The 14034-nt window shown below is 30.4% G+C and overlaps 1 protein-coding gene across 1 annotated transcript in view; it reads left to right on the forward strand.

The window, feature by feature from the left end:
- LOC134681695 (equilibrative nucleobase transporter 1-like) overlaps nt 1–14034 on the forward strand; it is a 151371-nt gene that overhangs the window by 132480 nt on the left and 4857 nt on the right. Inside the window, exons 3-7 of the mRNA XM_063541338.1 lie at nt 5716–5762; nt 6462–6631; nt 8625–8805; nt 12759–12923; nt 13544–13645. Of these exons, the coding sequence (XP_063397408.1) occupies nt 5716–5762; nt 6462–6631; nt 8625–8805; nt 12759–12923; nt 13544–13645 (665 nt within the window). The remainder of the gene's footprint in view (nt 1–5715; nt 5763–6461; nt 6632–8624; nt 8806–12758; nt 12924–13543; nt 13646–14034) is intronic.

Consider the following 14034-nt stretch of genomic DNA (forward strand, 5'->3'; position numbering starts at 1 on the left):
CATAGAACCTAGAGTTAAAGGATATCTGGATTTAGCAGAAAAAGATAACATTCAAAATACAACATACAAATTGAAGAAAAGAATCGTTTGAGATACATTATAATATCTATACCCAAAATATTAACAAAAAAGTAGCTAGATTTTTATACTACAAAAAAAAAACACTTTACGAAAGAATGTTTCCCAGTTTCAATCGATATCATTTGTTCTTTTTTCATAACAACGATTAATTAGATAATTCTCCATATTATTCTAAAAACAATGTAGGACAAGTCCGACTTGATTAGCAATGTGTTACACTGAATGCTAGTTTGACATTCACAAATATTTTGTACTCTAACACAACTTATTAATCAAGTAAATTGCTCTCAGTAAATCTCCCACTAGAGCCTAATTATAACTGAAATTCAGCTTTTAGGTTTCGTCAGATGGGAATCCAAGGCTGTTATATTTTACAACCGTATTGCACAAACGTACTTTATTGTCGACAAAAGTTCATTGTATTGTGTTTTTATAATTAATTAGTTTTGCGTGCTAGAAAACGATTTGGTACTTGAAATTTGAAATGCAGTTAATAAATGCAACACAACGTTTGATATTTGGGTTTATTGACCTCATTTCAATCTAGTTTTCCCACATGCATATGGCCTTTGACTCATATAGATTCAGAGTACGATTAGCGTATCCAGATATAGATTCAAAAATAAACCAACACTCCAAATACTGGATAAGGTATTTTTACAAAATTATTTTATAGCAGAAGCTATGATTCAGCTATCGAACGACATAACCAAATCTAGAGGTCACGTAAGAAATTGCCTGTACCAAGTCAGAAACATGATAGTTGGTATCGATTCTTTTATGTGTTGGATGTGTTTTATCATTTGATTTGCCATTTGAAAAGGGAATGTCTTTCCTAAATTGTCCTCAGAGTTCAGTATTTTTATTATTTCAATTTTTTGTCTGTTCCTGTTGATTTACTATTGATTGGCAAAAACTTTGTACTGCTCACACTATCTTGTTGAATATCTTACTAGAATTTCGGTCTATGTTTAAGAACTGTGAAGATTTTGTTTGTGGAAATCATTAATGTATCAAATGTTTTAATTCCATAAAAACATTTTTTGAGTCGGTTGTATTTTTAATTTTTTAATTTTTATTTACAAAACGTACACATATAATTTAGGACCTAATAAAGTCAAAAGACGACAAATGAAAACACAACGAAAGCATACATTTTATAAAATAAGTGTGAAAAGCAATAGATTGAGAATCAAGAATAGTTAATTTATGATTAAATATCATGAATTCATTTTAAATACAAAACAACAAAACCTTAACAATGGGAGAATTCCAGGCAAATCAATTGATTTATTTTTTAGAGCAATACTTTCCGTGTTGATAAAAAAAAGTGTTTCTTAATATGCATGCCTCTCCTAACATACGAATCTATTTTTTTATAAAATGAAACCATTCAACTGTTTTCTTATTTCTTTTGCGTTTTGGTGAAATTCAATTGTTGATGATATTTAATTTTTAATGTTCTCAACATTATATGAAAACGTGAATGTGATAATCAAATACGTACCCAACCTCATATATGTTTTGTTATTTAAAAATTCCCTTCCAAGAACTGAAATCAGACAAACCACACGTTGACTAAAATAAAATGAAATTTATTTACCGGTCAAGAAAAGTCTCAATCAGCTACGAATTAGATAACAGACACTGGATTTAAAAGAAATCAGATTCAATTGGAATGTCTACAAAGGAATCAATCGTTGTATGAAGCAAATCAAATGAGAATTACTATTGGCTTAGCTTCAATGAATTAAAGCAAGGGCATAGGACACAGTGACCTTAATTCATTGATTTCTCAATTAAAAGAAAAAAAAGACAAAATAAAACCGTGGTCTAGATTTTTAAACTAGACCTACATCGAAAACAAGTGATGAATAAAACGGAATACAAAATCTGATCATTTAGTATTGTGAATTCGATATGCCCGTGTTGCAATGTTGTTTGTACCGGTACTAGTAGTTGATACAAAATTCTGGCACAATGTATTTGGATTGAAAAACTATTTAATGTTGAATTATGGTTCTGGATAGAATGAATATTGACTACTTCATCCCAAAACATTGTGTAGTGCATATATATCTTGATAAGATTTAGACGATTTTTTTGTAAATTTTTGTTCCTTAAAAATAAATTAGATACCAACATTTGTCATGTTATACGACATATTTTTGTTAACCTTAAAACTCTACTGACTGAGCAAAAATTATAGTCAGACGCAGATTTGAAGTCAAACGAACCACACGTCGAATATTAAATGAAAGTAATTTACTGGTCAAGGAAAATGTAAATACGCCAAGAATTAGAGAACAGACACTCGATTCAAAAAAAGAAGATTCAATTGCAACGCCTACAAAGGCATACATCTTTGTGCAAAGCAAATCAAATGAACATTACTACTGGCTTAGCTTCAATGAAATCAGAGAGGGCATAGGATACAGTTGCATTAATTCAGTGATTTCTTAATTAAAAGACAAAAAGACGCAATAAGACCATGATCTAGATGTTTAGACTAGACTTGCATAGATCACAGGTAATGAATAAAACGCAATACAAAATCTTATCAATCAGTATTGTGAATTCTATGTGTGGGTGCTGCATTGGTGCTTGTAGTTGATATGAAATTCTGGCACTATATGTTTGGAAAAAAGCACAAATTTATGTTGCATTCTGGTTCTGGGTAGAATGAATATTGGAATATTTTATCTCAAAAACATTGGGAAGTGTATTTTCATCTTCTATGTCTTCATTAGATTCTGATGAGTTCGTAAATTGTGTTCATTAACATAGCGTATCAACTTTAACCTAACAAAATAATTAAACTTACTGTTTTCGAGCTAAGAAAGGCAAATCCACAAAGCAAGCATTCAACTATTCTAGAAACATTTTTCTACAGGTCGTCTTAATAAATCTTGATTTAAAACAAATCATAATATTAATTGAATGATTGTATGAAATTGCTCTCATTTCATAAGTTTTTCGTGTGAGATTATATTTCAAAATTGTTTATTATGTTTTGTACTCCAGTCTTAACATCTAATTAATTTTCCTGGACATACTATGGTTAACAAAAGTCAAAAGAAGAAATAAATCGCATGGGGACGCCCAAAACCATTTGCTTTTTAATGTTTTTTTGCTTAATATCTATTACTTAAAATGATAAATCAAAATACATATAATTGATAGCATCACATTTATTTTACTTGATTTATCATGAGTAATAATGATATAATACAAATATGTTAAATGGTGAAGTTTTAAATACGCATAACACACATGTAAGAAAGTCGAGTAGACATTTGGTATGGTTTAATAATGGAAACGAATATGTTTTTTGTCTTTGTTTTATCTACGGTGTACCATGTTAACGTACTACATCAAAAAACATTAAATTCGTGTTTGTCAGTTTCAAACTAGTAGAAAAAATAAAGAATGTGTTTTGTTGGAAATCATTGTTACAGTAAGGATCTGTTATATTAAATATTTGTATCTTTATAACTTTTGTTATCAAACATAAATATTTTCCTAGAAATTATATCACGAAATCAACATCAGAAACCTTTACTTACAAATTGATAAGGCGTTATTAGTATTTGAACAATGAGAATATTATCTTGAATCTAGTTTTGTTATAATGATTATGTTTAGTCACGAAATTGATTAAGAAGCCACTATCCGTAAATGTAGAATGTAACAATGACATTGTTTGTATTTGTATATCTTTATTACTATTCCCGGACGGCTAATGCCATTTGACAATAGAAACTGACGACAATGAACTTCTAGTAACGAACGAAAGGTCTTATAATTGATAATATATTTTTTTTTAGGACAATAACAAAAAAAATCTGAAAAGTGTACTCACGTGTATTCCTTTCAAAACCACTAGGATTGTATCACTAGGTGATTACAGCTGACAATTTAAAGAACAATCTTAAACAATTGATGTTATTACTTTGTTGACAAAAACAACTTTGTATGTGCATTAGGACTCCCAGATGACCACTTTAGTTGCATTGTGATAGTTTAAATATATTCATAACCACTCGTTCATATACGGAGTGAGCACCTCCGGGAAGTAATTTCGTTGGGATGCTTATTTATTGTTAAACGTTTCTTTTTGTTTTTAAACTTTATAACGAATATATAAAAAAGAAGATGTGGTATGATTGCCAATGAGACAACTATCCACAAAAGACCAAAATAACACAGACGTTAACAACTATAGGTCACAATATGTCCGAATGACAACACAAAGTTCATGTTATTACTGTGTTGACAATAACAAATTTTTCTGTGCATTTATTCTTATTGTCGCAGTCACAACATACGTATCTACACTCTTTCATTCAGGAACAAAGTTGATATCGTTCAAGTGGGTGGTAAATTCTAGAAGTTGTAGCTTTGTTTATATGTTTACGACGGATATTTCAAGATGATACCAACAGCAGTTGTTTGGAAATTGTTATCTTATCAAATTTTATTTCGATCAATCACTTATCCTTATTGCATTCGTATCGGAGACGCATCTTTGGTTGGGTTTGGTTAATATTTTCGTGTTTATATATCTGGTTGTCATCTTGAATATAGAATGATAACAGATTTAAACAACAATGAAAACTTTTTGTGTTCTAAGAAAACATTTTTTCAGGGTTATCCTATTGTCCTGTACTAAGTTTACACCGCCCATCCGAAAGGTTTACCCTATAAGAGAGTGGAACGATACCAAAGGGACATTTTAACTCATAATTTCAAAAATAAAATGGCTAACCAGGACCAACAGAAAAACAAAAGAACACAAAAATAAACAAAGAAACTAGATATTAATAAAACCGTATAAGGTTGAGACTAGGTAAGAACACAAATATATGAATAAAGATATCAACAAAACGAAAAAAAGAAGACCTTTAGACACTTTAAGTATTAAATAAACTTCGCATCCTAGTTGTTACCCAAATTTGTTTCACTAGACACTGCGCTGCAACTATTTTTTTCAAGCCATTTTTAAAGTTGAAATTTTTTTTTTCTTTTGCATAATATTACAACGTGGAAGATAAACCAATTGAATCTGACAAATTGTATGGTTAAAAAATAAACGTGTTCGACTTGGATATGTTCCCGATGCTTTCATTTCAGTTGACAACCACCAATGCTACCACAGACGCGCGCTTTTCCATTTTTTGTAATTTTTGAACTTTTTAATCCAATTGATACTTTTTTCAAATGTCTGCATACATAATGATGAAATGTTAATTGATTCTTTACAAAAAGAACTAGAAATGGTTTTAAAAATCGTTCACTTTGACTAATAAGGGACTGAGATATAGATACGATGTTTATCTGTATACAAGTATTTAAAAATTTGGGGTAATCAATGCTCCTCAACTATGTTCTTGTCTTTGTTTTTAATCTGAGCATCACTGATAAGTCGTGTGTTTACGATACACGCATCTAGCGTATAAAATCATAAGCCTGGTACTATATTAGTTTAATATATACGACATTAACATTTCCTGTAATGGGAATCTCGAACGTATAAGCAATACTATGTTACTAAGTTTCATTTTCAAATACTTTAATAAATGGTGATTATATTTTGTATACGTTTTTATAGCCAACGTTTTCTGTATTTTTTAGATTGATATTTATCGTTGGGACACTTATGATGACATTTTCAAATGCCTGTAAGTAGTATTTTAATTGATGCATTAGTTACAATTCCCTAAATGGAAACTTTGCTGCTTAAAAATAAAAGGTTTCACGAATTTCCTTTCACCTCGCAATCATATTATCTTCATAGAAAATCTTCTAATAAGCAATTTCATCAAATTAAAACGTCGAAATGATACAAATCGATTGCGTTGCAGGTGCGACCTTGGGAATTATATTTTATTATCTTTAGAACAGGTAATTAGCCATTTGTGCACCGTTATATGAATGATTAGTTTCTGGATTGGATGATCAAAATTAAGTCATAGACAACACTGAATATTCTCAATTATTTAGTACACATAGTGCAATAACATTACTTGTGTAAAACAGTAAAACAAGTTTTTTTAACACTAACAAACGATTATTACACACACAATATCAAAATAGTTCCCTACAATTACTTAATTGCGTGATAGACAAGTACACGTGTTAATGTTCTTTTAGTTGCAACAAAAAGTAAAATCAAATATGAACGGAACGTCAAGGAAAATCGAATTGCTCGAACAATATAAAGTAACTTGTGAATTTTGTTATCATTTATTACCAGATTTGATGCTAACATAATTATACTCATTTAGTTAAACGTGCTTTGAGGCCATGAATCATGAATATATTTTGAGACAGTTCTTATATTTGGTAAAACAAAATATTCTCTCATTTTTACACTATAGCTTTTCCCTGGTTAATTGTTCCTGCGTTTAGTATGTTTTCTATCGCTGGATGTATCATTATGCTGACCAATCTCCAGACCTCCAATCTGTTTGGTGATAGACGATATACAGTCATGTCATCTTTAATTGGTGGTTACCAAGCAAGTGCCATAGTGTTTTTATGTATAAAGGTACGACTCCTACCACACCACATTTTTTATATCGTAAGCATACATAACTGATTTTTAAATATTTTTTTTAACACATTTGGATCCATCAAATTGGATCATTTCTTCACTTTTAGATTTTAACGTTGCACTGTGAAGTCACTTTCCGCGGTTATGGTGAGACAAGTGCTCACACATACAGTCATATGGAACGCAACAGCTGCCTTATGATAAAAATAACCATATCATTAAGGGTAAAGATATATCATGAAGTAAATGTTTTATACTAAAACGACATTTGACTATAATTCTCTGTCAATTTGCTCTATTACTTAGATACATTTATCGTTAAAATATACTGTGGTGACAAAATTGTATGAGCAATTGCTTCATGTTATATTAATTTATCTCCATAGAATAAAATGTTTCTTTATGACATAGCAATATTACATAAGGGTTTAGTTAAATGACAAATCAGTATGAAAATGTGGCTCCGTGTTATATCAAGATGTCTTCATAGTATATGAAATATTATCTTCATAACACAGTAAAATGACAGAATAGTATGAAAAGGTAGCTCAATAATGTATCAAATTGTCTTTATAGTATATATATTTATCTAAATGATATAGCAAATTGACATAGTATGATGGTCAAATGTCGTTAAGTATAAAAAAAAATCCTGTAATGATATGGTTATTGTAAGGCAGCTGTGGCGTTCCATACAGTCAACAATAGCCCACATCATTGTAAATGTAATTCGACGTTAGTCTTTAGTTACTGTCTGTAATATTGTGTGAACTTGAGTAATTCTTATACTTAATTTGAACCGTTGCATGCTGTTATTCTAGCATTTCAAATGTGCGGTCTTTATTAATACTAGTGGATGTAGATATCATCAAAACAAGGTCGTTGGTGGTGTTCAGATAACACCCAAACAATTTGAATTCCAAAGATGTGTAACAATATCAGTTATCCAAAGTATTAGGTTATCTACACACAAAAAGATGTCAAACAGCAGTCATATGGTTCATATCTAAATATTTAAAATACAATTAGTTTGATGCAACAATATAGACCCATTAGACAATCTTTAAACAAGTGCCATATGACAAAGAGGTAACCTTTGAACATTTGTTCATGCATAAAACTTTTTTCTGGCAAATCTCATGGTTACCGGGGTCATTTTAATACCATCTCCCTTAATTATCTAAGATAGAAACGTATACTGTTAATGAGTGTTGTAGTTTGTTTCAGTCAATTTTAATATCATAAGATAACATATATATGTAATAATGATGATAATAATAACAGTAGAAACAATTTCTTTATTTTTAAATGTTAGCAAACCAAGTTATGTGGTTATTGTTAAATCTATAGCTAAGACCAATTATTCATAAACAACAAAGGCTAAAGTCGTTAATATAAAACTCGACCGTCATTTGATCATCAGAAACAAGTTCTTAAAAATTGAGAAGCAAGTGTTGAACGGTTCTTAAAATTTTATAGAAACAATATAACTTGACAATATGAATTAATAATGGTCCTTGATCTAAAACGGAAAGAGTTAAAATTGTCAATATTGAAGTTCAACTAAGATAAAAAAGAAGATGTGGTACAGTGTATGACTGCCAATGAGACAACTATCCACAAAAGACCAAAATGACACAAACATTAACAATTATAGGTCACCGTACGGCCTTCAACAATGAGCAAAGCCCATACCGCATATAGTCAGCTATAAAAGGCCCCGATAAGACAATGTAAAACAATTCAAACGAGAAAACTAACGGCCTTATGTAAAAAAATGAAAGAAGTCTGTTATCAGCAACATACGACATATAAAAATTGAAATTACCTCAATTATTTGTTCATAAGTATTTCCAATGAAACTGTAGAAAGCAACTATTGTACCAGACCATTTTAAGATAATTAGAATTTTCATTAGGAGACGCAGTTTTATACAACTGAAAAATGTATAAATTATTGTAAACATTATAAACCTTTATTTTTTCAGTCAATGAACGACATACAAACCTCGTTTATGTTTATGACAATGGGTGTAGTTCCAATTTTAGTTTCAACGATAGCCTTTCTTCCGAAAACAAAGGTTCCATGGCCACTTCCTGCAGATTATGGAGATGGCAGATCTGTAGCCGGAGGAAGCTCTACACGACACCGTCAATCTGCTTCAGAAGGTAATTTACTATTTTGCATGTAATCGGTGCAAATTTGTGAAACAAAATGATGTCAAATGATTTAAGAACATAGCCAATGTACGCATTTCAACATGTCAGTAGACTGAAATTCAGTGATGGCCGTTTATGGTTTATATCATGTTACCTTTTTTTGTTATTTCGTAAATGTTACCGTTTGTATGTCGGGCCTCTAATAGCCTTCAATGCATTTTGGGCTTTGCTGGTTGTTGAAGGTCGCACGATTGACAAACGTTGCTAACATCAACGGTAGTAAGTCTCTGGTTGTTAGTTGGCTAATTGCATGTCATAGCTCATCTCCTAATCTATATGTAATGTCATAAACGGTCTAAACATATGTTACCTATGATTATCAAAGTATTCAAAGTTTATGTCTCACATTATTTCACGTACACATTTGTTCGATATCTTATTTTTAGATGTACCAAGTTTTTTTTATTGCCAGTCTTACTTGATTATATATCTTAAAAGGTAAAGCTATGCCATTAAAGCTAGTAAGGCCAATTCTGACCAACGATAATGATAATAATTATATATCGGCAATAATTATTCAATGGCAGATGAAAAAATATATAGGCTAAAGCTATTTAATTAAGTCACAACTTAAGATAAACACATCCTTAGCTTAACACGTATATATTACACTTCTAAAAAATAAGCGAACTATGAATTGTAATCTGTACATATATACCGAAGGTGACTCTTAGTGCTTTCCAGTTTTAATGACATGTATTCCTGTTGTCTCTGTTGTAAACATGCTATGTGAAATAACAAGCAACCAATTAATCACTCAAATGTCGTAGGAGAGCTTCTAATAATAGTTTTTATTCAACCCAAGAGACAAAAAATAATATACAGGAATATTGAAGTGCAATCTGATAAATTGACATTGGTGCACTGTTATTATTTAAAAATATAGTATATGTAATGAGCTCGTTAGTTTACATCATGCCTTAACATGGAGATGAGTTTTCGAGCTAACAAATTATACTCGAGAATTCAAGAACTAAATACATTGTAATAGTTGAATTTTGATGAACTACGTAGTATTTTGTAATTTCTTTTTTATAATGGTAAAATCATTCTGCAAATGAATCATATCTGCAAGGTAATCATGTTTTTTTTTAATTCTTTTGCATGATTTCAAACGAGATCTAAAGTCGTTTAAATTTTATTGATCAAATAGACACTTTTCATAGTGTTCCATTTGTGATCCATTCATTTCTAACGATTTTTGAGGGTTTGTTTGCATGTTAAGATTTAACAATAAACGTTAGAATATTTGGTAGTTTTTCCGACTCTCGTCTTGTAATATTATGTGAAGCAAAACGAGTGTCAAATCAAAACTTTGGAGAATCTAACCATGCCTTCAGAGAACTGATAACATGCGCAGAGTTTAATTTTTAAATACTTCAACTTCAGTCACCAAAAATAACGCAACGTAATCTCAGCGTTCTCGTAAAACACCTGTGGATACACAAACACGTTCTATCAATGATGTTTCCATGGCGCAACCAAATATTCAAATTGTTCCATTGAAGACAAAAAGTTCATATCATTCCATTGAAGACAAAAAGTTCATATCATTCCATTGAAGACAAAAAGTTCATATCACTTATATAAGATAAATGCATTACAACAACACCTATTTGTAAAAGAAACGTTATCATGTAAAGTTATTGAATGTCACTATAATGTTTATTTTAAAGTAGGAAAGCATGTCAGTAATATAACAGTAGGGCGATATATTGGTTTGCGGCGGTTTCTATCAAGAATTTTATTTCTCCTCACTGTATTATCTCCCTTTTTACAGTTTCAGTTCGTCTTACAACAGCCAAGCTATTTCCGTTCACATACTACTTATTGATCACATAAGATAGATATCAGAAGTTATGATCTCGAGTATAGCTACTTCGAATTCGTTATATGTTAAATGTTATAAATATCATGACTTCCTTTAAAAGAAGTCACATTCGAAAAACTTAACGTTAGCAAAATTTATCTTGAATTCATTTTAATATTACCGACCTGTGAATGCCTAAGTTCAGGAAAAACAACATAATTATTTAATTTAAATTTGTTTACATGACATTTCCATCTTACGCTCCAGGAGACATGTCAAGTCTTCTTTAAAACATCGGATTAAATTCACAGTTTTTGTGCTCAAATTCAATTTATTACCGATCACAACAATTTTATTTGATTTTCAGAATCCTTCACGCCAATCAATTTACCGTTATGAGAATTCCGAACATTTTAAACACAATTGAATCTAATTCTATTTTAGCAGTAAGACAGGAGTTTTTTATATTTGTGATTTTTTTCTCATATAAAGGTTACTATTCCAATACAGATATTTGCTAGTTGGGCTTTACAATATGGTTTATTTGTTTAAAGCATTGGTCGCATGAAACATTTGGCGGCATTGGAAATCGATTTTCGTGATATTTATTTATGGAGTTAATCTACAAAACAGCTTTTAAATGCAATTAGTGATGTTCTAAATGAAAATAAGACGCTTTTTAAACGATTTTGAACTTCTAGAAGTGTACTGAAGACTTACATACATTTTGACTATATAAATGATGTTTGATAATTATTTAGGTATTTTTGACAATTAAATCAAACACCCTTTAAAATTAAACCAGCGAAAAAGATGATACTCATGTATAAATATAACATTGCGTCGAATAACAAAAAGTAAAAAAGCAAAATGAAGGACACGATTTGTTTTTTAACATAATGCAAAAACACAATGACGGAATGTATCAGTACAGAGGAACGCCATTTATTACAAAAACACAAAAAAAAGCATACAGACAAGGTACAAAAGCAAAAATGAAAGACAAAAAAATTAAGAATTTGACGCAACACAATAAGACAGAGACGGGATGTAAAAGTACAGGAGCACGCCAAAGTGATATCGACAAAAAAAGACTAAACAGTAAAGTAATATTTAAGACAAATAAAAGAATAGCATAACACGTCATTAAGATAATAAACAACGTCTGATAGGTGCATGTATGTTTGAAGTAAGGTTAAGATGTTTGATACACACCTACTACAAAGTAACGGACTTGTTTTGTACAGGATGAACTCATGTCTGTGTAGATATCTTTGTTTATTTGCTTTTGTATAAGATAGAAAATGTCTGACAACCAATCCTATACTTGTTTACGTAAACAAAGTTTGGCCATTAATGCAATTTCGTTATTGCGCAGTCTTTTGTACATTTATACTATATCTTTAATTGAATTCCTCGCAGCTTTGACATATTATATATTAAGTGAGTTTCGCCTGTCATAATTCATTTGGCTTAATGAAATGTAATTTCTAAAAGTAATTTCACGTCCGCCTGAACTGTCGTCTAAAAGTGACCATAACATTTTTTGTACTATTTTTCCATAAATATTTTAAAGTACAAATGATCTTTTTAAACTTGAAATAAAAATTACAAGTAGAATGACAGTATACGACAGCACTTAATTCTCTTTTATTAAATCCAGTAAATTCATATCAAAGCATTAAAGTGTCTAACAAACAGTCTTAAAGTCATATGTGCATTAATTTGTCCGTGTCATAGAATAACTTTTTTAGATTATACAAAAATGTTCAATAAGAAGACAACGAGGAAAGCAAAGAGAACGAAATGTGTCTACTAAAACATAGACATTAATATACATGATATAATTTGGTTACAACTAGTGTGTATATGCTGTTGTAAGCCTCTAATAGGAATGATTGTACCATTAAAAAACGCTATTTCCCCATTCTGCCAGCTAGTTCAGCGACTGCGAAACTATTTATAGATTTTGCAATAGGACCAAACTGCTTATAATAAGGAATTAAAATATAAACAAAAATTCAATTCACTAGGTGTGTCTAACAAAGATCAACCTTTTTTGTGTTAAACAACCTCCCCATTTTGTTTTCAGATGGACGTAAATGCTGCCTCAACTTGATTACTTTTAAATCTTCTGCTTTATCATCACTGTTTATTTGGTCGACGATATGGTATGGTATATATACACTGAGAGCCTTCACGTATGATAGCAATCTAAGACTAATGCTTATATCATACGGAACTCCACGGGATGAAGGTACATTTTTTTAAACCCGACTATTTATTTACAATATAACATAGCAATGCATTAACAATTAAAAGCAGTACATGGTAAATTGCGTACATTCGAAGACTTTGTCTGTACTCATCTTCACCTGGAACGATCAAAGCCGAATATTCGGAACCCAAACCGCTAATAAGTAGCATATAAATAAAAAGGACCAAAACATAGAAATACCTTTGCGTCCGTTTTTTCTTGAAATTCTTGTTGGATAGATTTAAGTTGATTGTATATAGTAAAATCTCGTATGAAGTTCGAGTGATATTAAAGAATTAACAAAAATATAAGTTAACTAGATACCATTGTTGTAAATGTAGGCAACAGTAGAAAGTGAAACAGCAAAATTACGGATGGTAAAATCCAATGAATTGAATTAGAATACACACATAAAGAAAACAAAAAAAAAAACACTGAGAGAACGGAACGAACTCTGAAGGAACGAGACAGAAATAGGTCATAAGACAGTAATTGTGGTTAACCTAACCAATTGCAACTTAATTAACAGATATATAAAAATATAAAAATTTGCATAAAGCGATTGTATTTATGATATATTACGGTTGAACATGCAGAAATCTTTCTATTTTTCATTACAGTGTATAAATACAGTGAATTATTTGCAGCAGTACAAACAATTTCTTTACCAGCCGGTCCTTTAATAGGTCTTTTGGTTGATTGGAAACGTAGTAATTCATTTGGTATGTAATCTCTTAAGCTTAATGTACTATTTCACGACAGAAGAGATAATTTCGATTTTTAGTTCTACATTCCATTGGATAATATGTGTTTAGTAAATTTATTTTTATCCCCATTATTTTCTTAGCAAATCGATGTAAGTACAAAAGGATCCTTCTCTAACAACACTCATTGTTTTATAGTGTTGAGTAAGTACTATGTAAAAAGTAAAATAAAAAAAAAAATGCTGAACTCCGAGGAAAATGCAATCGTTAAGTCCCTAATCAAAAAGTAAAATCACAAAAAAATCTGAACTCAGAGGAAAATCAATTAGGAAAGTCCATAATCACATGGCAAAATCAAATGAAAAACACATCAATTGAATGGACAACATCTGTCATATTCCGACTTG

This window comes from Mytilus trossulus, chromosome 8 (assembly GCF_036588685.1).
Source record: "Mytilus trossulus isolate FHL-02 chromosome 8, PNRI_Mtr1.1.1.hap1, whole genome shotgun sequence".
NCBI classification, from domain to species: Eukaryota; Metazoa; Mollusca; class Bivalvia; order Mytilida; family Mytilidae; genus Mytilus; species Mytilus trossulus.